General features: G+C 32.2%; 3 protein-coding genes across 4 annotated transcripts in view; all 3 read left to right on the top strand.

Moving 5' to 3' along the window:
• The window catches only part of LOC146537670 (uncharacterized), a 32,447-nt gene extending 20,402 nt beyond the window's left edge, over window positions 1-12,045 (top strand). Inside the window, exons 5-8 of the mRNA XM_085188222.1 lie at window positions 3,634-3,746; window positions 7,357-7,457; window positions 8,531-8,711; window positions 9,166-12,045. Of these exons, the coding sequence (XP_085044348.1) occupies window positions 3,634-3,746; window positions 7,357-7,457; window positions 8,531-8,711; window positions 9,166-9,578 (808 nt within the window). The 3' untranslated portion in view covers window positions 9,579-12,045. The remainder of the gene's footprint in view (window positions 1-3,633; window positions 3,747-7,356; window positions 7,458-8,530; window positions 8,712-9,165) is intronic.
• Window positions 12,046-13,024: 979 nt separating this feature from the next.
• LOC146537668 (chromosome transmission fidelity protein 8 homolog) lies at window positions 13,025-25,552 on the top strand. 2 transcript variants are annotated; one of them, XM_085187838.1, is made up of 2 exons: window positions 13,025-13,164; window positions 25,209-25,552. In XM_085187838.1, the coding sequence occupies exons 1-2, from the start codon at window positions 13,145-13,147 to the stop codon at window positions 25,528-25,530; spliced, it is 342 nt and encodes a 113-aa protein (XP_085043964.1). In that variant the 5' UTR covers window positions 13,025-13,144; the 3' UTR covers window positions 25,531-25,552. The 2 variants fall into 2 exon arrangements, with proteins under 2 accessions (XP_085043964.1, XP_085043965.1); XM_085187839.1 differs by lacking the exon at window positions 13,025-13,164 and adding an exon at window positions 24,478-24,618.
• hay (ATP-dependent DNA helicase hay) lies at window positions 14,424-24,601 on the top strand. Its single transcript, XM_085187820.1, has 15 exons — window positions 14,424-14,647; window positions 14,756-14,846; window positions 15,973-16,120; window positions 16,947-17,087; window positions 17,303-17,497; window positions 17,927-18,075; window positions 18,351-18,502; window positions 19,548-19,714; window positions 20,123-20,293; window positions 20,559-20,779; window positions 21,403-21,586; window positions 21,967-22,310; window positions 22,617-22,759; window positions 23,021-23,104; window positions 24,416-24,601. Exons 2-15 carry the CDS (start codon window positions 14,789-14,791, stop codon window positions 24,599-24,601), a joined length of 2,343 nt encoding a protein of 780 aa, XP_085043946.1. The 5' UTR covers window positions 14,424-14,647; window positions 14,756-14,788.
• Window positions 25,553-26,057: the final 505 nt, after the last annotated feature.

The following is a 26,057-nucleotide window of genomic DNA, read 5'->3' as shown; positions in this document are numbered from 1 at the left end:
ACATTACTGGTTGTAGCTACGACAGCATTGACTTTTACAATAATGGTGCCACAATAAAAACTAATATTAAATACCATTCAAAATTATTGCGTTCGTATTTTAATTGTACGTTACTAGCCCTGAGTAACAAAAAAACAATATTTTGGGACAAATTTACTTAATTCATATATATTATTTATTAAATAATGTATCAATAAAAGTAATTCTATTTAATATTATGCATAAAGTAAAGTAATATAAACATACCTGAAATCAAATAAAACCATAAATATTCGTAACAAATCAATTTTTTAAAAAGTAAAGTGGTGAATGGGACACGAAAAATTGTATGGAAGCATTTTGAAAAGTTTTTTGCAACTAACAAAAAATACTATTATTAGCCATAATACATTTAAAATATTACAAAAATCTTTAAGTTAATAAGTAAATTTATCTTAAATGGTAAAATATTAAAAATTATCTTTAAAATTGTATTTTTAAATCGCTTTCAAAGTAGCGGGACAAGAAAAGACACAAAATGTACACTTTTTCTGATTATGACCCTTATGTCAAAAAACCAGTCAAGTGCGAATCGAACACGCCCACCGAGAGTTCCGTACCAATTTCAAGATTGTAGGTTGGGAAGTATAACTCATAAAAATTGACAAACTTATGTGTGACTGTGCACTCATTTTATTATTTCAGATTTTTTTTCTTTATTTGTAGTGTAAGTTGTGGTCTCGAAATAGCCTAGTATGAAATGAACTACAAATATAAGTTTATAGAAAAAATTTTAATAAAATGCTTATAAATTTTCACTTTTTTTTCATTTATCTGTATTGCAAGTTCTCACTTCGTTCCAAATTTGATAACTGTAAGTCTACGGATAGTACCCTATAGTCTTTGATTAAACGGCAAATTTCATACAAAATGCAACAAAAACGATGCGTACCTATATAGTTATATCTTTTTATTGTATCTTCACATCAACCTAATTTTTTATTAATTTCTATAGGTTTTAGACTATTTGTTTCTAAAACATATAGTCTAAAACCTATAGGAATGAAGATTTGATATTAATTTCCGCTGTATATCCACGTAATTTCGAGGTAAACAGTCATGACAGATCGACAAACGGGCTACGAAATGATCCTATAAGAGTTACCTACGTATTTTCCTTGGAATCCTGAAAATAGGTATGAAAACATTGTAGATTATAAAACTTTCTATAAATACTTATTATTAGAAAAAATTACCATTTCTGAGATATAATAAGTAAGTATGTATTATTGTGCCTATATGCCGAATGTATTACAATCTAAAATATGTAATAAAAATTTCCAAAAGTATTGCTAAGAATCAATCAGATGAAGAAAGAAAGAGTTTATATAGAATAGTGTCTTATTAAAATATTTTAACATAAATCATGTAAGACACATCTATTTACGTTCTTAATAACTGTATTACGATGTAAGAATATTTAAAAAAAGGTGGACATTATTGAAACGTCGATGTCGGGGGGTACTGGGACAGGTAAGCAGCACTGTGGGTAACCACGTGGCCAGGTATTGCCAGCTGGAGAAGCTATTTCGGTGATCAGTGGCAGGCCCCGGCAGACCGACACCAGACATCGCCGCCGCCCCCGCGCACCTCCAACCTCTAAAAATAGTCGCACTGTACATTCTTGGGCGAACGATGTCGAATTTTTGTCGAGTACGCGCGTCCACATGCCGTTTGTTTTGGCCCATAAGACCGGCCGCAACCTTCGACCGCGGGACTATAGCTACTGTCGCTACATTTAACATCCGGTTCACGTGAATCTTGTTTTCGCTAATTTCGTAACATTTGTCGTGTTTCGAACATAGTCATGCGTTGTTATATACAGCAATCCATTATAAACGAAACTATCGTGTTGTAAATATTAGATATTTACGCATATAAAAAAAAACAAATTAAAACTTCAGCAAGCCTGCCATTTTAACAACCCAATTCAGAAAGATGTGAAATTGTAACGTTACTAAAAACATTATCTGTAGTCAGTCCTTTATAGTTGTATGTTTTTAATATGGTAAAATACTTTAGTAGGTATATAAATTAACTAAAAGTAATATTTTCACAAATTTATGTATATTTCTAATCTCTCATATTGTTAGTACATATAAAAGAGTTGAATGACATAGGGTATAGACACGTGTACTATTATTTTCCTTGAATCCCGATTAACATGAAGTATGCATCCCATCTAAATAAAAATACAATTGAAGGTGAATACACTTGTCTAAATTACAGTGTTCAGATACTGAATAAGTTATACGTGTTTAGACTTCAGGTGTATTTTGTAGAGTCCATTTTGCAATTCTTTAAAATGTTATTAACTTTTTAGGATATTTTTATTATTCACATCTCGTTTAATTGGAATTAATTTAATTTAATAATAAATAAAATAACCTTATGCTATTACATCAATTCTTATTCGTTGCGTTTTACATTTGACCTCTACATAGCTGTCAAAGGTAAAGGTGACAAGTAAATTGTTCATATAATTTTCATAAGTAACGTTTTCATAAGCTAACATCGACACATAAATATATACCTATAATCGATCACAAATATAAAAATAAAGCGAAACGGAATATAAAGCATAGATATCGAAAACCCCCACAAAAAATGTTTTATATTAAAAGGTACAATTCTAATGACGTTCTTGGACGAACATAACATAATTTTACGAAATACTCATATATTGTAGATCGAAATATAATTATATTTAATATTAGTTATGAATGAACTACTATCCATTTCACAAACTCATAGACTACAAAATACTTAAATCTGATGTTGCTATATTTTAATCTTTTTGTACCATGTAATAAAAAAATAAATTAGCGTTAATTTATTTTTTTATTAAATAAATTAGCGTTTTTAACATTAGAAAAACACGCTTTTATAAGTGCTCATAAATGCCAATCATTATTGATAACCATATTTATTAATGTCTAATATAAAATACTTTTTCTTGGGGTTCGTGTTGTAATTGAAGCGCACCAAACAGTAGCATTAAATATTTCATTGTCAAGTCACTTTTACTTTAATATAATTTTTACGCTTAATTGGCCGAAGATTCGATATCGGATTACATTTTATTTTAATTTTAAGACCAAAGTGTTGATAATATTCAATTATTTGTTAATTATAAATATTAAGTTATCTAAAACGCGAGTAAAGCTTACGTGGAGAGTTTTTTGTAGATTATCTGGTTACATCCCAAAAAATGTTTAAATCTGAATTGGTTGTAGTAAAAAAAATCATCCTGAACAATATAATCTGAGAGACCTATAGCAAACTGTGATTTTAGATGCCACGCGATAGAGACTCAAAACTTCCGTCTTTAATTTTTTCGACACTAAAATTCAAATATCTACCTACTGCTAAGATATTATATTTACATGCAATGTATACTATGCTACTGTTCGGTTCGTGTCGACTTAACAAGTCAATAGCAACAAGAAAAAGTTATTTTTCGTTATAAGTGTTCTGTTTTTTATTACAATTAATAAATGTAAACAAACAAACTCAAAAGTATAACCTCATTATCCTGGCCAGCCTGATGCCCTTAACATGAATGGTAGCTAATAATGGTTATTGTTGTTACAGGGTGGTGGTGGGCAGGTGCATGTGTGGGCGGCGCAGCGCTGCTGTGCGCCGCGGGCGCGCTCGCTCGCCCGCATATACGTCGCCGTGCCGCCGCAGCCGCTGCTGCCAACCCCGTAAGTTGTCGCTGGAGATTTACCTTTTCTATATTGCGTAATATATTATACATAAATTGTGAGCTTATTTTTGATATATAATGTAATGTTCATAATAGAAATACGCCTCGCTTCATTCTTTTAACGCATTTTTCTTATTTAAAACAAGAAACCTATTAATTATTTAGGTATTGTTAGGTAAAGTTCATTATATTAGTGCCTAATTTCATACGATATAAAATGACAATAAAATCTCAATTCTGTTTTACTGTAAAAGTATTATAAATAACTTATGTACCTACTTTGATACAATATAGTTTTTAGATTTGTATTAGCTTTTATTGTAAACTATGACAGGAAACAGCTTTCGAGGCTACTAGCAATCCCCTGCATTATCTTGCTTCGACTATTACTTATCAGCATTATATCAGAGTTACCATTTAATATATTATTTATTATAGCGTCGGGGCCTGAAAGTTAATGAAGATTAAAAGAAATGTTTAAATTCCTAAGGTGATCTAATGTATTAACATTATGTCACTATAATTTTATAATGGGTCTTATCTTATGTATTTATCTTAGTCCAAATTATTATTATATTAGTCGGTTTCGGTAAAGTTAAGAATAAATATTGTTATGATGTTACAGATTAAGGCAAGTCGGTAAACGTAGGTACGTTATTTGCTAAAATGCAAGTAGGTGTAATGTACAATAATTGATCATGTTTTTTTGTGTTATGTTAGCGATTGTTACGTACGACTGTCGAGTACAGCTCAATCATTGAGCAATGCCAACCGTCTCGTCTCACGACTCACGAGCCGACAAACGCGTCATCGCTTACTATTACAATTATAGGTGCGCATACATAAGCGAGGCGGCGGCGGCGGCGGCGATCGGGCGCGCGTGCATGTGTGCCTCGCGTACGCGCCGCGCACACCGGCGCAGCGCGCAACTAGACAGACGCGGCATCGGGGCAGCCGGTGCACCCGCCCCGCCGCCCGCCGCCGCCGCCACCACCCCGCGTCGCCCCGCGCCTCCCCGCGCCGCCAGCTCCGCGCCCGCCGCGCCGCCCGCGTCATTGAACAACAAGACTCGCTCGATGGCAGGCGTCCTCCTGCCAATATGATAAAAAGACTGCTAAGTAACTCTGTTACTAAATTCGCGATAGTGGAATTTATATGTTATCTTTGTTTTATAAATTATTTATTTTTATAGTGTTAATACATTGAAAACCATATTTTATTTATTAGTGAATGATAGTTAATTATTATAAAAGCGCTTTACTGGTGTTGTAATCTCCGTGTATTGCCCTGTGATTGTTTTATTTAAAATATTTAAAGCTTCCATAAGCACATATGAAAAAATGAGTGGTAGTGTAGAAAAAAATGAGCTCGCTGTAATCATGATAGTGTGATCGATTCGGCTACAAGTGAAACCAACGGCGTGTCATCGGAGTTGATACAAACGCATTCTTGAATTCTTTGGAGACGTACACAATTGTGGCCAACACCAATTATTCAAATAGTAAGTTTAAGTATAGCTACGTCTTGTTTACATTCATTTCATGGCGTGTGACTGACGTTTAAAGAAATTAATAAACAAATAATGCACTAGCATTAGTCTTAATATATATATTATTATTATTTAGATGCAAATCATAGAATAAATACTCATTTATACAAAAAAACGTAGTGATTTAAATATGAGTGAGGTTGAGTATGTTTGCACTATAAGCGAATGCGAGACGCGAGTTAGGCCGTGGCTGGGAGTCGGACGGCCGCGAGACGACGGGAGCGTGCCAAGTGATAAGAGCCGCGCCGATAGCGACGTCACGCCCAGACGTTGTTTGTGTAAATTTAAATAAATTTTCATGACAGACAGTTCCGTAATCACCTCTCTCGATAGTCGTGACATGCCAACTCGATGATATCTGCAAAACTCTTCTAAATATTTTCTTCATCATCATAATCATTTATTATTTAATATCATATTTTATTATGCTTCTAAAGTTAGTATCCATCACACAGTTAGTCAATAAAATAAAATAATTCAGATGATAAAAGTAATAAAAACAGAACTGAATTAAATAAATAAATACAAACAGAACTACACAATTCTTTAACATCTACATTATAAAACATAAGTATATTAAATATATTTTTCATTATATTTTCGTGGTTTCATATTTTATGCATTATTATTATTATTTAGTTAATAAACTAAGTTTATTTCTATCAACTTCAAATGTAACCTTCTGTATCATATATTTGTTTTTCATGGCAAAAAATGTTTTTTATTTATTAATTATTTATTTCTGGAATATTTAATTGTAGGAATAAGCATATAATATACATATAATTAACAGTGAACTCTGCTGCCATATGTAATGTAGACAATATTATATGCAATATATAGATGTTCACATATTTTTATTATAAGAATTGCATAATCCTCAACCACCACACTATAAGTAAAGCAAAATATAGATTTAAAAAAAAAATTAAAATAGATTTTATTACAAAACATTTATGTTGGCTGTAGTTAATCACTGTCACTTCAAATTATTAGACATTATTTAATACAATGAAAATATAAAATATGCAGTGAAAAACTGATTTACAACACATTAATATCAACACATTTTTTTTTCTCAATCCTGTTATGTAATAAGTATTAATATTTTTTGCTAAATTTAATTGGAATGTAGAAATACACATAACAAATAGATATCTATTCATTTTGAGTTTATTCCAAAATTTTAATAATAAGATGAACATTTTTAAAGTGTTATTCCACACTAAGAAAAAAATACTTATTTAGAAATTATATAAAAATTTGAACATAGCGGGTCGCTGGAACTTGGTTGGTTTCCAGGAGGTGCGGATTTGAGTCCCGCTATGTTCTAATTTTTATATGTTTTCTAAATAAGCATTAAGATTAACATTTAATTATAAAATAAGCACTATAATAGAGAACTTCTTGTAAAATTTATTTTGTAATTAAAAGTATCTCAGACATAAAATATGAAGCCAACCTTTAAGACACTTGTTTTACCATAGGGCGATTGGCATTGACAAGATTATTTTTGAAATAAATCTTATCTGGTGCATTGTTAAAATTTTATTCCTATCCAAAATGTGAATGACAATATCAATTGGAATTATAATTATCATATCACAAATTCTGCCTAATGATGAAGATTGAGTAATATTATAAATTGTAATACATAAATATCATATTGACAATCCCTATGTATGAACGGGCATCTCATCTCTCTCATGAGAACAGAATAAAGATTTATTTTGTTCCTACAAAAAAAAATATAAATGTATACTATATACTTATAATTTTATTTTTTAAGAGCAAGATGAACCCTTATTCAGTTTTCATGTTAACCTCCTCTTTTCACATGTGCATTTATATTTAAGGACCATTAATATTGTAGCATTAACATTTGGTGTTGTATCCTAACTTGGGGTAGTTAGGATATAATATTAATGTTAACGATCAAAAGTACAAATATTTATCATAAAGGTGTAATACAGCAAAGGCTTATTTTAATTAGAGTTTGAATATAGTGCTATCTGTATGGAGGACCACATAAGTGAGAGCAGTGTGTTGTGATTTACAGATGCTCTCGGTACAAGTGCCGGGGTGCGCGGGTATGGAGCGGCTGGGCGCGCCGGGGGGACCGCGCCTGCGGCACGACCACAGGCACCATCATTCCACATTGTAAGTAACAACAATATGTAAATGTCCACATAATAAAATAAAGACAAACTATAAATTTCTTAATTATTTTAAATACATTTACATTAAAACTTATAGAAAAGAATTTATTGCTAAATGTATGTCATAATAAGTTTTCAAATGATCAAAAATATATCATTTTATCAGAAAAAAAATCATCATTTTCCAGAGAATATACATATATTCTTCATTATGATGCAATAAGTATTTGTTTAAGTAATGTTAAATATATTATAATTCTAGTCTATTTTAAATTTACTGGATGTGTAACCTATGATCTTGTGGTATCATGTCACAAGATATCATTTATTAGGTACATCTCTGACCTCACAGAAATATGATGCTGTTTATGTATCAAGACAAAAAATTATTAGTGATGCTCTAAAGTCTATTGTTTACAAAATGATGAATGAGTTTTTTTGTCCCATAAGTAGAGTGTTAATGTTCTTAAGTATCTTTAGTGTAACAATGATGCAAATTACTAGAACTAAGACATTTATAAAATGGATGCATGTAAAATATACATTCTATTTTGTATAAATACAATGTAAATTATGAGAATTTGAGTATTGACAAAATGTGACTTTACTAATTGCTTAATAGTATTATTAAAATATTAAGGCAAAACCTGATACTATACTATACTATACTACTATGAGATTAAAAAAAATTAAAATAAGTGTTACACAAGGCAAGACATTTGTTAGCAAATTGTTTAGTGAGGCCAGTTGTGGCGCAAAGGTGCACAAACACACAACTATAAACGCGACCATTGTTGGTTCAAAAGAAGTTCAGCAGAAAGTGGGGAAGAGAAGTGTTTTAATAGGCAATGTTTTAATACTAGGTTCCCTCTGCCTCCCAAGTATGTGTATTATTATTATTTTTTTATTATTATGTGTGGGGAATTGGGATACAGTGTTAAGCTTAAAAAAATATACTTTTAGCAATAAAAACTGTTATACATTTTTCAAGAAAAATTATATTCACAGATAGTTGTAACAGAGTTAAATTTTTATTGCAACATAAGCTTAATGGTAACATACTTTCAATTCCAGGGAATGGGAAAAACAACAAAGGTTGCAGGCTATGGTTGGCCGCCTTCAAGAGATGGTGGAACAAGAGACACGCGCGCGCTCGGCTGCCGCGGCGGAGCGCCTCGGCCTGCCGCCAAGCATACAGCTGCCAGACGGCGAATACGGCCAGGACGCGCATCTACAGTTACGAGTCCCTTATCAGGTCCGTAAGTATTCTGCTTGTAATATTATAACTGTTTCTACAACTTATATCCCTAAAGTTACCTTATTTAGGAAATGAAGATTGTATTTATTTATTTGATGCACAAGACCACATTCACAATTTTGTTACTGTCTAATGTTATCATCAATTTCATAAGATAGTAAGAAAGAAAACGAAACCAAAATAAAAGTTAAGACTATATGCACCGTCTCTTCAGGTGGTTTTGCGTTTTTAGCTTCACATCGCATCCAACATAAAGCAACCCTATTTACAGGCAGAGGCACCCACCCAATTTTATAGATATTGTGTGTTGTGTGGTGAAAATGTAACCCTATGCTTTGTATGAAATGAAATCAATTCATTCCTTCGAACCAAACTCACAACCGTCACGCTTAGTGCTCATAATTAAAATAATGATGACTACAAATTGAACATGTGTTTTGTAACTTTGCAGCAAGCCGAGCTGACGAGAAGCAGCTTCCAGCCTCCACCGAACAAATGCGTGAGCGACGTGCCCGAGTGGGCGGGCGCGGAGGCGGTGCCGGGACGCCGCGCGGCGAGTGGGGTTGCGGGCGCGGGCGGCGGTGGAGGCGCGGGCAAGAAAGACGGGCTGCTGCAGAAGGCCACGCGCTGGTGGGTGCGCATGGGCGCGCGCCCGCCGCCGCCCTTCCTGCCCGCCAGCGCGCCGCCGCCCTGCGTGATGGTGCCGCGTCGTGCCGCTCCCCCCGCGCCTGCGCCGCCCGACGCGTGACCGCGCCCCCCACACCACGCTTACATTCCATTACCGGGTCGCCGGAGTGCGCGCGCGTCCCGGACTACTGTACACTTGCTAATTTATTTATTGGGGACGCGCCGGCCGCCATGTGATACGTGCGACAGGGTCGTGTTGTGACAGTGGAGTGAGGCGAGCGACTAGTCTTGATACTTTAATCGGTTTACGCCTAGTAATTGTTTCTATTGAAATTTTATGAAACTAGACGAGGTTTCACTGCCCGCTATTTGTGTTATAGGTGTGTATGGCGTTGCATAGAGTGTGCGTCCGTGTTCCTCGCACTGTCTTTGATTTTTTGAAAACTAAGACTGAAATAAATAAAAAAAATAACACTATAAAGTATACATTGAATATGTTGTCTTAGATAAAATTAATTCAAATAGAAACAATTAAAATATAAAATATTTAAAGAATCTTTCGATTGTAACCTTGAATGATATTGTATATTATGAAAGAGGTCAGTCAATAATATGCTATTAATGTCTTGCAGTGTACAGTTCACATTTAAATAACCTACTTTAAATTTAATTTCTATCCAGCAGCTAAATCTGTGTTTAAACAACTTTTATATTTATTTAAATATAATGTATAAAGTAATGCATATCAGTACAGTAATCACAAGAATATTAATTTACAAAGCATAGTTACTATTTTATTGTAAATATTGTCTCTAATTTAATGTTAGATTATGTGATGACAAGACGCCAAAATACGACGTTCATTCGGTTGAGTGTTTGCTACATTCCATATTTATGTTGAAATATTTCAATAATTACTGTACTTGCTTTCTTCTCTGCTGTAAACCCGCTCATATCTCTTAGTTTAAAACGTAACACCACATGGTCTACACTTACATGAATAATGATCTATGATATTTTTAACATTTTTAAAAGTATTATTCCACACTAAAGATAGAAAAATATTTTAGAAAACATATAAAAATTTGAACATAGTGGGACTTGAGCCCGCAATGACTTGGACTTGAGTCCAGCTGCACTCAGATTTTTACATGTCTTATAAAATATAAATGATCAATGATTCTGTCACACTGACAATAATTAAATAGTGAGTAATGTTATCAATGCAGATAAATCTCATTAGAGAATAGTCGTTGAATAATAAAATTGGTTGAATTAGTTTTAAATTAAGTATGTATTTATTACTTATATCATAAGGTCAGGTATTATAAGCCTATCATGGGCACATTATATTTTGAGATATAGTTGTATTCATATCGGAAATGATCCCCAACTTTCCGCTGTAGTCATTTATAAAAGTTATATAGCTGAAATTTGTTAAAGGCTCGCATTTTTCTGCAATAGGCCTGTAATTTAGTCCATAACTTGTAAAAGTTTGTAAACATAACTAGATAATAGAAATTGGCCTGTATCTGAAAAAAATCTGGTGCTTATTGAAATGTACACTTATATGTGAATTTGCTTTATTTTTTGTGAGAATACTATTTTACCTATTATTGATAAATGTAGTCCATAATGAACTTTTGTGTACGCTTCTAGAAGTAGTCACTTTAAGTATCCTCAGAGAAAAATATAAAATAATACTACGATTCCCGCTTATAAATTAAATAAAACCTCTTGCCTTCCTTCCTTAAAATTTTGCGATTATTATGTTATTTTTAAAACAGTCTGACAAAATGCATCACAAATTATATGATATTTTGGTTTTGAAATTTCAAGTAAACCTGGACTATTAAAAAACTTCATAACTGTATTTTCTAGACTGATTGCCTTTAAATTTTTGTTGACACCAATATGTCAGACTAGGTATCCAAATAACTAAATATACTAATTATTTTTAATATTTATATATATCTTTATTTAATACATAGAAAATATTTTCCCTGAAACGAGTTATTTTAATTTCACATTGTAATATAAATATTATTAACAAACAATATTTGTAAAAAATTAAGGACAAAATTCGAAATGTCAAACTCACAAATTCACAGAAGTGATAATGATATAAGTAATTTGTTATTTATTTCATTAGTTAATTAAGCAATGAAAATTGTTTATGTCAATTTTGTTGTCTATTTTTATGACTGATGCCATTTTAAAATAGAAAATACTGTAATCTATTGCATGTTGTGTAAGAAACTGATTTTATTGTAGTTAAAAAGAAAATGTTAAATGCATAAAAATAAAACCAACATAAAGACAACAAGTCTATAATCGAATTTTAATAATAAAAGATCTAGTAATTAATAAAATCAAATTCCTATACTACATACATGCAATAATAATAGACTTAGAAATGCTTATAAATAAAAAATATTTTCATGATAACTAAACTATTATTTTTAAAGTGTGTGTCTCCAATTTGTTGTACCTTACTATTGTAATAGATTTAAATTTTTAGTGGTGGTAGTGAAGCTGTCCTTGTACAAAATGCTGGTAAAATATAAAAGTTGTTTAAAATAGTTTCACAGAATAGATATTTAATCTAGATATCAAACAATATTCCATTTGTCATATTAATAAGCAAAGGCAAAAGCAAATTTTAATAATAAAAAAACATTAAATATGACCTACCAATAATGAATATATGTGCTTTTATTTAATGAATTCCTTTAAATAATTTAATGGACATCTGTATTGTCTCATGTTGATCCCTGCTTACAACAAAGACAACAAGCATAATGGAAGTGTCTTGCAAGTGTGATATTTGTGGGTTCAACTCCCACTTGGGAAAATGAATTATTTTATCGTGTAGTTGCTCGAATTTACACAACAAACTGAAAAAGAAGTGCTTTTTATGTGTATATCGAATGAGTGGAGAATCAGTCCCGTATTTATAAACGGCTCTCAAGTCTGAGATCGTCCTTGAAATACAGTTTTCATTCATAAATGAAAAAAGCATCTCAAGATGTCTTAGACTTGAGAGCGGCTTATAAACACGGGTCATAGACTCACCAATCATCGTCATAATTATTTTGTGTGTTTATTGGACATGGCTACGTGTGCCAAAGGAATCCTTGAATCTCGGCCCTCTACTGACCCTGCTATGAAACGCCTAATTTCTGATGTTACAATATTATCAGATGCTAAACGCATTTTTTTCGTATATTTTTATGCATGGGGATGCCAGTCGAAGCGCAAGGCCACAAAGTGTGACTGTAAACGCGACTGGTTGTGGGTTCGATCCCTACTCGAGGAAATGAAATATTTATTTAAATGTATTTTTTTTTTTGCTCCGCCACTCAACACGCAATGTCTCTAGAATTCGGCGGAAAGAGGGGAACAGTGTCTTAACACTAGGTTCCCTGTGTTTACCCTGCTGTGTGTAGGATACAGCATGAAGCTGGTTTAATTATATATGGAAGATAAATATAGTCCTTTACAGTGGTAAAATTGTATTAATAATATTTTATTAATATTCATCACATTTATATTATTAATAATATCTTAAACACAAAGTAAAAATATGTTAAGTTTAATGTTTTATACTTAAATAAAAAAAGATTTAATTTAATTTAATAAAATTATATCAAGTTATAAAGTAAATAAACATTACGTACAATGGAACACTATGGTAACCAAACTTTTTGTTTTTGTTCCAACCTCCACAGTGCGTACTGGAATTTGGGAGTTAATTTATTGAGAGAGATATCTATTTTAGTAAAACATTCTTTTATATAACAATGCAGATAATAGTTCATTGGTAAGTCTATAAAGTCACTAATTGTTTAAAGAATATATATAATTTCGAAAATTAAATCTTTATCCCCCCTTATTTTCTTGATGATTTTTGATAGCTTATTTATACATTATACATGACAAGCGTATGTCTTTATTGTCTACTCTGTAGTCTGTCGAGTTTGTTCAATCAGTCAGTCAGTCAGTCAGTTGTATTTTATAACGAAGAGTGCGTTGATTTGTCGATTAACGTTATCGGAATTTAAAGTTAGGTTTTATATTTTCTAAAAAGTAATGTTTAATACTTATTTCAAATGAATGAATTTCAATTCGCAGGAATTTGAATTTGTATGATTTTTTTCGTTTTTTACCGATTTATATTATTTTACTAAATTTAATTATTATACTAATATTTTACTCAAAATTGATATCCCAGGGCTTGTATTAGTAATTATACTAGCGTTTGGTATATTAGCTGTATAACGTAGTTTGCCTCTATTTTATACAACCTACAGGCGCAACAGGTTTGTAAGTAGATTTGGTAATTAGACAAAGCACGGTCTTGAGTATCGCCAATCAACACGCAATGCCTTCAGAATTTGGTGGCAAGCTGGCAAGTGGCTTAACACGATTTTCTTTGTGAAGTGAGTGAATTAAAAAAACTTAAAATAGAACATGTTGAAATATGTGTAATATAAGTACTTAATACAAGTACTTTTAATGGAAAAGTTTTCTTAATTATAAATTTATATTTAATGATTAATTCTTATTAAATAGTTTTTGGAGCTTTTTCAAATTTCAGTCTCACCCGTGACCTCATGAAAAATGTTGAATTTTGTAATGCGCAATATTTTAATGTACAAGCAGATAAATATGAGAAAATTATGATAAAAACAAATATTTATATGAATGGTATTTACCTATGCTCTTTTGAGCTTATATATTTATACATTTACGCTCATTTAATAATGATCATTAAGAATAAATAAAGCCAGTTATAGTTAAAAAAAAGAGTTATTTTCATGCGTTTTTGTCTAATGTTAAATTAACATTAATTGATTCTATGCTGAACTTTTCACTTTATATTAACTATAACTTGTAAAGGACATCCGAGAGCTTGTGAATGTGAAGGATTATGGGCTTGTGGCTAAGCACTTGCCCAGCTTCGGCAATCGTGTAAATTTACCATTACATTATCTGTTAGTCTGTTGTACTATTTCTACATTCTAATAATTGTGATGTCTTATTATGTGTCAGACATTGTTTGTCAATTGTCAATTTGTCATATTTCGCATCGATAGAACGGTTTTGTTTTATACGTGTATAATACTATGGAATGCTAGGTAATAAATAAAATATATTTTGCCCAGACTGATTGCTGAAAAAGTTAAAATTAACAAATTTGATAGAAATATATAAATTATTGACATTGGTGTTAATAACGATCGACAATATAAAAAAATAAATAAAGCAAAATAAATACTTCTTTCATGATTGGGAGAAATAGGGTGAGTAAATTTACTATTTCGTAATAATAATATTAATTATATAAAATATATAACACTGCATCGCTTTCATTATTTGATTCCTCGAGTCATACTATTAAATCTTTTCAGGAACAACAGAAAATCTGAAAATTATTGCTGATTATGGGTCCACCTAAAAAATTTAAAAAATATGATTCCAAAGGAGGGACTGACAGATCAGGTATATATAAAAAAAATCTTAAAAAATGCTTTTACTCATTTTAATTATAGACACCCTGACTGAAAAAGTCATTAAACAATAATTTACAAGATTTGGGTTTCAATGTAAAAATTATACCTCACACTCCTACTTCTGTGACATATAAATTAACTTTAAGTCTATTCGTTACTGCAATGGAAAGCCTGAAATAGCTTTAATTTTAAATCATTTTTAGGGATGTTTGTTTCTTATTGAGTATAAGAAAATTTCCTGTCTGGATGATGAAATACCAAATTCCCCAGGAATTTTATACAGTTTCTCATATGTTTATAAAAGTCCAATCAGGAGCTTGATTAAGGCTTTGCTTTTTGTTTGGATTTTTTTGATGAACTTTCCTTTACAAACTATAAATCATTTGTTTATTTATATTTTTTTGACCTCTTCTGTAAAACTAATTGCTCCACATATAATTTCTAGTACTTTGTCATGACAATGTGAGCATTGATTGCTCTGTGTAGGAGTACTGTACTCCCTATTAATAAGTCTATATCTATTCTTACTGTCTCAGCCTTAGATGTAGCAAGACTTTTTAGTGGCTTTACCACATCTAACAAAGTTACTATCTGCAAGAGTCATTTGGAATGTTAAGATAGAGTTTTATCAGTGCTAAGTGCTAATTATTAATATTGTTGTACAATGTAAGATGATTTAAAAAGCTGTTGTCCATTATATGTAAAGCTAAATTGCTGTCTTCGAAATTTATTTTTTTACTAAGAAATTTAAAATATCCATCTCAGAGATTGTTGATCTGTGTTTACCATCAATTATAAATCTTAAATCTAAGACATATTTGTTGCACAAAAAGGCAATGCCAAAATCTTCAAAAGTCCTCATTCCATCTGTCCACAGAATTAACATGTTAATTACAGAATTTGTCATGTCAATGTAGTGTGATTCACAAATGTTAATCTGAATTCTGTCAATGTATTATTGAACTTAATCCAATAATTTATTCAAATGTATGTATTATAATTTTTATGAAAGCTTAAAGATTTGTGTAATATATGAAGAAAAGTCATTATAAAATTGACCAAGTCTTTGGAGCTTTTTATCTTTGCCTTCTAAACACTTTATATATATTTTGTAGGCAAGAAAAAGAAAATTGAAGAAGACATTACAATAGATCTTGTAGATGATGATAATGCAGAAAATGCAGGTGTCCCAGGAGCTGCTATGCAAGATGCTGAAAAAAATGATCAAGTACCAGAAGATGAGTTTGGTGCCAAAGATTACAGGTCCATATTTTTTTTATATTAACACCCTATAGACGGAAGTATAAACTGGATCGATCGATCGTAACGACACTTGCCATGGCAACAGATGATGGCTAATTATTATTCTACATTTCACCAAATAACAAAATGAATGATATAATTTTATTTTTAGAAAAGAAATTATTTCCTTATAGTCAGAGAATTTCAATAATTTTTAAAATAAAAAAGATAAACCACCTTTGATTTTAGCTGGATATTTAAATATAAATCTTGCAAAAGCTGAATCAATGCCATTCAAAAAGAATCTCAATTGCAAATTAACAATAATCCCAGAGAACCTATTACTAAATATAGAACAACAATAAATAGATGCTGTTTTTGTGAGATATCTTCATAATGTTATATCCAATACTTTTGTAACATACTTCAGTTATCATCGACCAATTATCACAGATGAAAATAATTAAGTTGTGCAACTTAAAATGAATATTGAATTTTTATATTAAATGTAAATAAATATTTTTTAAATAAAGTCACCATTTCCTGTGAGAAAATCGTAATACTTAATTTATTAATTATGCTATATTTAGTTCTGTAATAATTTTGTCTTTTATGCATATTACTTGTACAAACAACACTGATTATATTTTGCATATTTATTATTTAGCATCACACGGTATCCCGTATACATTTTTTCCTATTCCGGGAACCCAACATCATGGTTTGTCTTGATTACTGGGCCTGATAATAATGATAAGTTTATAATCATTCCCCGATATTTCTGTCACTGTATCTATAATTTGAAAGAAACTAAAAAAAATATCTGGTAAATATTATATAATTTTAGGATACAAATGGAGCTTAAACCAGATAGTGCAAGTCGACCGTTGTGGGTAGCACCAAATGGCCATATATTTTTAGAAGCGTTTTCACCAGTTTATAAACATGCTCATGACTTCCTCATAGCTATTGCTGAACCTGTTTCTAGGTAAGCTATTTTTATTGTTTTTATGAATATTCTAATATATTGTATGTATTGTATTGTAATAGACAACTGAATACTTAAAGGAAATAAAAAAAACTAAAGTTGTCATTGTAGAAAGGAAAGTGGAGGAAATTGGGTTTTTTTATTATTTTTAAATAACTTCTTGATATATATCATTATATAGGATTATTTTTTATCTCGTTTTACCGATTTTTCAGACCACAACATATACATGAATATAAATTAACAGCCTACAGTTTATATGCAGCAGTATCAGTAGGTTTGCAAACTAATGACATTGTTGAGTATTTGCAAAGACTAAGCAAGTGTGCTGTACCAGCTGGAATCATAGAATTCATTCAACTTTGTACTTTATCATATGGAAAAGTGAAACTTGTTCTTAAACACAATAGGTGAGAAATTTTATATATAAATTTTATATCAGCACAAATTTCAACATTGACCATTAAATAGTTTTGGTTGAGGCTTTAAATATATAATTTAAGTGAATTTTTCACTTAATATTGTAGGGAAATGAAGTAATTACTATGACATTGACAGTCAGGCACTGTTCCACTGTACTACAATGGTTAAAACCTGTAAACCATAAATTTGTTATGTTTTACTATCATTTGATACTCAATGAGGTCCTCTAACACTCAGAAACATACTCATTTATTATTGTATAGATTCACACACACACAAAATTTCACAATGTTTTTACCAAAACACATTTTTTTTGGTAAATTAAAATTAAAGAAAATAAATCACTAAAAAATAAAAAAAAGTGTTAAAAAAATATTACAAATCACACTTTACATAATAAAATTATTATTGTCTAGGTATTTAGTTGAAAGCAAGCATGTAGATGTACTACAAAAGCTATTGAAAGATCCAGTGATCCAACAATGTAGATTGCGACGAGATGGCGACGAGGAACTAGTTGCCTCCGCTTTACCGAACAAGCCAGCAACCACTTCTGCTAAACCTGGTATGTTTTAAGCCCATACTCACTCTCTCGGGGCATGAAATATTAATTTCCTCACTTGGTGACGAGGCTAATCGTGACGTTCAGTACAATTGATGTTTTTTAAAATATTTATTACCGAGTGGTTTTGCAATTGATGAGTTTCAAAATGTTTTTCTTCTTTGTATCGCAAATACTTGTATACAATACACATTTAAAAATAATAATAATTATTATTATAATAAATTAATATTGTTTGATATTAATTTAATATTGAATTATTTATATTTATTTTTTAGGTGAAGACAAACCTGCTGCAAATGGAGCAGTTCCGGAAGATATAAGTCAGTTTTACCAACAATTGGATAAAGATGATGATGACGACGAGACTACTGATATTACTGCTAAGAATTCGGCTGTTGCCTTTGAAGTGGACCCTGATAAGATAGAGGTAAAAATATAGGGCTTTGTATTTCTATAAGTTTTTATATACAAAGAATTGTCAGCACCACTTTAAATGAAACCACAGTTTTAACTACTCTATAAAAGCCTAATCTTTTTTTTTCTGGATTATAACCATAATTATAATCCAGTCCATCCCAAAAATTAAAAAGTTATTTTTTCAAACAAAATAAATAATGAAACGCCATTTATAAAGTATAACATAAACACGCACACATTTACCTGTCAAAGCGGCAACATCGTCCCACGAAACAGGTTTGGATAAAAATCGAAAAAAAAATCCTACGTCCAAACTGTTGAGGTACCTTGATTAAAAATCTTTAGTTCTGGGTTTGAAATATTTTACCCTATATGCAGTTTCAGTAAAAGGAGCGCTGCCTCTTCCACCCTGTATAGTGTAAATATGCCGTCGGACGTCAAACATAGCGCATCCCTTGTCTGGTCTAAACCGGTTTTCACTGCTTTTCGACAACTAGTCGGTTGTTTATACTGATAGCAACGATATTTAATTCTTAATATTATTTTTTGTGTTCGATTTATTAATTGTGAAAGATAAAGTTGGCAATATCACTGTACAGGAATAAAAAAATGTATGTGACAAAACAGTAAAAAAAAACTTAAATCGTGAAAAAAACACTGCTCTTGGTGATATAACGAATGATTAGTTATTTTCTCAAACGACAGATTAGAAGAGAGTTAGATGATGAGGCTGATATATCCGGTGTAACGGCGGCTGATTTTTTCTGTTCAATTTTCATTGACAAATAAAAATTATTGAAAATGACGCATCAGCGTCTTCAAATTAAATGTGAACTACTCTGCTCTGGTAAGCAAAGCGCGGCGTTATATTTTGGCATTTATCAAGGAATAGACGGAGTGTTTTAACACAAGGTTGCCCCTGGATACCGTGCTAAATGTTGGATATAGCATGAAACTATAAATAGAAAAATAACAGATACTAGCAGGTAGTGATAAATACACATCACCGCTTTCTATGTAATGATATATAAAAATTATATCAAAATAATTATTAGGTAATACAAAAACGCTGTATTGAACTGGAATATCCCTTACTGGCGGAATACGACTTCCGCAACGACATCGTGAACCCCGATATCAATATTGACCTAAAACCGACCGCCGTACTGCGTCCGTACCAGGAGAAGAGTCTGCGTAAAATGTTTGGTAACGGAAGAGCCAGGTAATAATAATACTTATAAAAAAAAATTAAATTATTTAACTTTATTTTTTGAGGTGGGTGTGGCGTAGGGGTATAAGCGTGCGACTGCAAATGCGGCGGTTGTGGGTTCCATTCCCACTAGGGTGAATGAAATATTTAATAGTTTAATTTCCTCGCATCTAGATTCTATCAAAGGAATTATAAATACAATTGTTTTATAAATACAATATCAAGAGCGAATCAGACTGGCTGATCGAGGGTGTTTCTCTGCTATATGTATACTGATATATACCACCTTCTTCTGCTATGATTTCATTTATTTTTATTATTTTTTACCTACTGGAAATTCTCAATTTGTTCCTTTAACAATTCCGTCCGTTCCCTGCTTTACCCCTGAAATGGTGGTTGGTAAACCAAATATTTGCGTAGATCGGGCGTGATAGTGCTGCCGTGCGGCGCGGGCAAATCGCTGGTGGGCGTGACGGCAGTGTGCACGGTGCGCAAGCGCGCGCTCGTGCTCTGCAACTCGGGCGTGTCCGTGGAGCAGTGGAAGCAGCAGTTCAAGTGCTGGTCTACAGCTGATGACAGCATGATATGCCGGTTGGTCCATCTATGATTTGATATTTTTACTTTAAGAAAATAGCTTAAAAGTTAGGAATTATGTTTTTTTTATTAGAATCATTAAAATGGGCGAAGTAGATAATTCAAATTGAGATTAAATAAAACAATATAGAACTTTTAACAACTTAATTATTAATACGAAATAATTGAAATAAAAACTATTGTGTCAAAAAAAATTAAATAAATTTTTAGTTCATCTAGTGATGTTATCAAAAATGAGTTATTTATTCACTTTAACCAAAAGATTTACATCGGAGGCAAAAGACAAGCCGATGGGCGCCGGCATCCTCATCACCACATACTCGATGATCACGCACGGCCAGCGGCGCTCGTGGGAGGCGGAGCAAACCATGAAGTGGCTGCAGGCACAGGAGTGGGGGCTTGTGGTGCTCGACGAGGTGCACACCATTCCCGCCAAAATGTTCCGCAGAGTGCTCACTATAGTGCACTCGCACGCTAAGCTTGGTCAGTACATACAGTACAGTCGACTTGTTGTGATTTGTAACCGCCTACCGCCGGCGCTCTGAACTTTTGCGTATTGTGTTTACTTGGGTAATGATCAAAAGTAAGAAAAATTCTTAAATCAAATTTGCGTAACCATTTACAGTTAAGTTCAGAGCGGCCACTGCTCGTCGACCGTACTACAGAGTATCAAAAATAATATAAATATCAGTACCTATTGTACTCTACACATTATAATATAATTTGTAAAACTTTACTACTTATTGACTAGACTGATTTTGATTAAATCTTTACGTCTTTTCTCAAAGATATAATCAATCAATCTTTTACTCACAGATATAATTATTAATACTTTTTAAACATTTTTTAAATTCAAATTATATTCAGAATAAAACAGTTGAAGGAACCTATGCTAAGATACTTTATTCCTCACCTTTTGATACAATGTGGGTTAATTTGTGGTACCCAACACCGTGCTTTGTCTTGTTACCAAAGCGAGGAAATGTAAATAACTCATTCCCCTAAATCGAACCGACAACCATCGCATTTACCATCAAAAGCTAAGTTTCCACGCCACAACGGCCTTTTCAAATAAGTTCAATGATTATTTATACATTTGAACCCAGGTCTGACAGCAACCCTCCTCCGCGAGGACGACAAGATCGCCGACCTCAACTTCCTGATCGGTCCCAAGCTATACGAGGCCAACTGGCTGGAGCTGCAGGCGCACGGATACATCGCGCGCGTTCAGTGCGCGGAGGTTTGGTGCCCCATGACTCCGGAGTTCTATAGGGAGTACCTTGTTGAGAAGTACGTATGGGGACGATTTGTTGTTTGTTGTTGTGCTGGATGGATCTGAGTTCCTCTTTCACGCAGAAACCATTGAACGGACTTTTTTGTATTTTGCCATGACCATAAACTACTTAGTTGCCTAATGGTAAATAAGACACATGACCTAATAAATGGGTGGATGACTATACATATATAATTAAATATTAACAATTATTTCTTAAATATTCCTTATTACCTTACATTTAATTGACGAGCTGACCTATAGCCACACAGGAACAGAGAGAGAGAAGACCAAGAGAATATCTAGGCATATATTTTACATTAGCTGTTAATTAAACATTCTACCAAAATAATATTTAAACTCCAACCAATCCATTAAGCCAATATTTATATTTCAGAATCAACAAGAAAATGCTACTATACGTAATGAATCCATCAAAATTCCGCGCGTGCCAGTTCCTAGTTCGATACCACGAGCGTCGTGGCGACAAAACTATAGTGTTTTCTGATAACGTATACGCTTTGCGACATTACGCAGTTAAAATGAACAAACCATACATTTACGGGCCAACGTCGCAAAACGAAAGGATACAAATATTGCAAAATTTTAAATTTAATCCTAAAGTTAATACAATATTCGTCAGTAAAGTTGCCGATACGAGTTTCGATTTGCCTGAAGCGAATGTATTGATTCAGATATCTTCGCACGGTGGGTCGAGACGACAGGAGGCGCAACGACTGGGTACGTGTAATATAATTTACTTACTAGTACATCCTTTACATCATATTTTATATGAAATATTTGTTATTGGTTATTTTATATAATTTCAATAACATACACTATTGACATATACGATTTTTTTAGCTTTACGCTGAATCCAATATATAACAAGGTAGGCAGAGGAAAAGAGAAAAAAAAATAGAACGAAGAATTGAAAATAATCCCATATAAATTATAACTGTAGTTGAATTCCGCTGCACTAAATTATCCATTATTATTATTTTAACCAAACTATTCAAATTTATTATTATTTGTTTTCTTCACAAGGTCGAATTTTAAGAGCGAAAAAAGGTGCATTGGCAGAGGAGTACAACGCTTTCTTTTATACACTAGTTTCTCAAGACACATTGGAAATGGCCTACAGTCGAAAGAGACAACGATTTCTTGTTAACCAAGGTTATAGTTATAAGGTAAATAATAATTTTAAATACTGTCGTTGTAAAGATTTTGATGGAGCACGGTTACATTTTTGCTCTAGTTTTCCAGATATCGCGCGTTGAGTGGTGGAATTTAACATTGTTCTTTGCGCTTTTGCGCTTGAAAATAATTTATTCCCCCAAGTTCAATTCCCTAACACCGAACCGTCGCAATTACAGTCAGACGATGCTGCACCGCGACAACCTCTTTGCTATATTATTTACACTAATTTAGTGTATTTAAATACTTTATAGGTTATTACAGAACTCAAAGGAATGGACCAGGAACCAGATCTCTTATATGGCACCAGAGAAGAACAGGGAATGCTTTTACAGAGTGTAAGTTTTTATTTCTGCATAATTATACTTTAAATTAGTAAATACATATAGTAGTATATCATAGAAGTCGGTTATATACAAAACTTAAGTTTAAACTGACTTACAATTTTTTATCATCAGTAGTAATCCAACGTACTTCTAAATCACATTAATTAAATTGGTTCTTTTTCATTTAACAAGCTTTTAATAATTTGTCGATTTTAATAATTGTTCTTAAAATACGAGAGGCGTTCAATGTATTCTCGGTATCGGCATGGAAAAACACGCAAATTAACCGATAAAGTATTTTTATTTTCAATATAAGTATAACCTCAATATTTTTTTTACATCGTGATATTAAGCTACGACATCTTCCCTGTAAAAAAATACTTTCCTCCTTGCCTGCAAAATACATATGTCGCCTTCACCGTCGAAAAATCGTTTACCACGGAGATATTTTTCAGATTTATAATATAATAATAGATAATAATTACTAAGTGCCAAATCTAGACTACAGGGGTGGGTGCTTATTTTCAAAGCTACAATCGCGAACAGCAACCTTGGAAACAAGTGCCGTGTGAATAATACACCGGCGGCCAATTTATTCCATCTTTTCTCTTTAATTTCTTTCCTTAAGTTGTGCAAAGTTGAAGCGTAGGATGTTCAAACAACAAAATTTCTTTTGAGCCCCAAAACACCGTGGCCATGATTTTCCCAGCAGATGAAGTGATTTTAATTTCTTTGGAGGGTGCTATTGTGCTATTGCATGGACTTACGTACATTGAAGGTCATATTGATGAACCCACGTTTTATCTCCAGTAACATTTTTTTCGAAAATACTTAAAGGATTTTCATCACAGAGCTTTAAATGTGTCTCGTATGGTATCAATAGACAGGTTAGTCACCTTCGCTATAATGTTAACCTTCATTTGGGCATCTTTAAGTACAATTTTCTCAACTTTTTAACATTTTCATCCATAGGACAGTAACCGGGTCGCCCGAGTGAAGTTCGTCTTCAATGCTCTTTCTGCTTCTTTTGAAGTCACGTGACTACTTTTGAACAGTACATAATGTAGATCCAGATAAGCAGCCACTATCACTTTATTAATCGTTTTTTGACTGTTTTCTTGTTTAGTAAGGTTTTAAAATACAGTGATACTAATGATTATAAATGTATAGCATTTTACATAATTATTAATATATTATTTACTTAGTACAATCCTTATATTAACGAAATAATAGGATTTTACTAAGTAAATAATATCGATCCGAGAATACATTGAATTCCTGAACAAACATATTATTAACTTATGAATATAATGTAATAAACAGGTGCTGGCGGCATCCGAAACAGACTGTGAAGAGGAGCGCGAGGGCGTCCCGGGCGGTAGCGGCGGCGCTCGGCGCGCCGGCTCCTCGCTGGCGTCGCTGGCGGGCGCCGACGACGCGCTCTACCTGGAGCACCGCCGCAACGCGCACCAGAACAAACATCCACTCTTCAAGAAGTTCAGATATTGAATGTCGAAATATTTAAAGTATGTATACTATTTCGTTGAGTTGTTGGGTTCCATCACTCTACGAGCAATGAGCAGTGCGTGGAGAATGGAGAGCTCTACCTACCCTGTTACTATGTGCGTGATGCAGCGTGAAGTTAAAAAAAAATGTTGTAGTTATAAAAATTGTTTTGCGCTAATTATTTTATTTATTTTGCATTTACCTATAAACTACATATATACAAACTCAAGAGATTTGATCCGTCGCAAAAATAATCTAATTAAAAATATCTTGGACAAACAAAAATGTGAAATATCTATTGAACCTAAAACTAACTGAGACGCAATAACTAAAACATCTTAAATATATACTATATGTAAATCAATGAATCAGTAATTTTGCATTTTTTTTCAGCTATCAACTATAAGCACATAATATGATATTATGATAGAAAAAATATAAGTGACTTAATCAACAATATCAATGAAAAATAATTCAAAATTGATAGTGACTGATTTTATTTATTTTAATAAATATATAAACGCAAATAATATTGTTTTATTTCTTAATATTCTACTGTCTTCCTCGAAATAAATAAAAAATATGATTCACACATTTCACTTTGTTGTAGCAAAACAGAAAACGACGACGGCGCACCAGAATGGGCTCTAGTTGAGTTACAAGGTCTAATACAAATGAAAAAGGAAAAGCAAAGTGGTCCAACAGTCGTCGGAGATCTTCATTATTTTAACAGAAACAAACATCCTGTACTTGTATTAGGTCATCACGTACTAAACGGAAAAGAAGTTAAACTAGAACAACCAATGGCGGTCATGGAGAAGATCACGGACGGTGAAAATATCACGTATAAAGTAAAAGCTTTAGTTAAAAAGAAACTTCTGTTTAAGTCGAGACCCAAGCCTATTATATCTAATGTAAACGAAAGAGTTTGAATAAAATGTTTTTGTAAATAAATTGTATATTTTTGAACTTATCTTGTGTCAATATGCTTTGATCTGATACTTAGTAATTATTTTATATTCATGAAAGTTGTGTAATTGTGTGTGTGTGTGTGTGTGTAAATATGAATGTTTACTTATTATTATTTAAGTCTATTTAGGGAAAATTTATTGATAATTTTATATGATTATTATCACTAATTCAATTGTATTTTGAATCTTTTCATAATTTATTTGATTTTGCTCGCAAAAAATGTTTAATATAAAAATGTTTAGTTATGTGTTTAAACAGCCCAAACCATTTTTTTAACGTATTGATACGTTACAGTGATAACATCATCCATTATTCACATCTAGCTGCTAAAAACTATATAAAAATCATCAATATATTGGTAAATAATGCAATGACTAAATATTATTATTTCTATTTCAAAAGGGACTATTTGGACACTGGTAAATTATGTTATTACCTACAGGTAATGTACCATTAGTAATTAATTATAAAGATAATAAAAATAAAA

Source organism: Heliconius melpomene, chromosome 7, assembly GCF_056956725.1.
Source record: "Heliconius melpomene rosina isolate 202511_hmr_F chromosome 7, ASM5695672v1, whole genome shotgun sequence".
NCBI classification, from domain to species: Eukaryota; Metazoa; Arthropoda; class Insecta; order Lepidoptera; family Nymphalidae; genus Heliconius; species Heliconius melpomene.
Note: the sequence above shows the minus strand (reverse complement) of the source record. Positions and strands in the feature narration are given on the sequence as shown.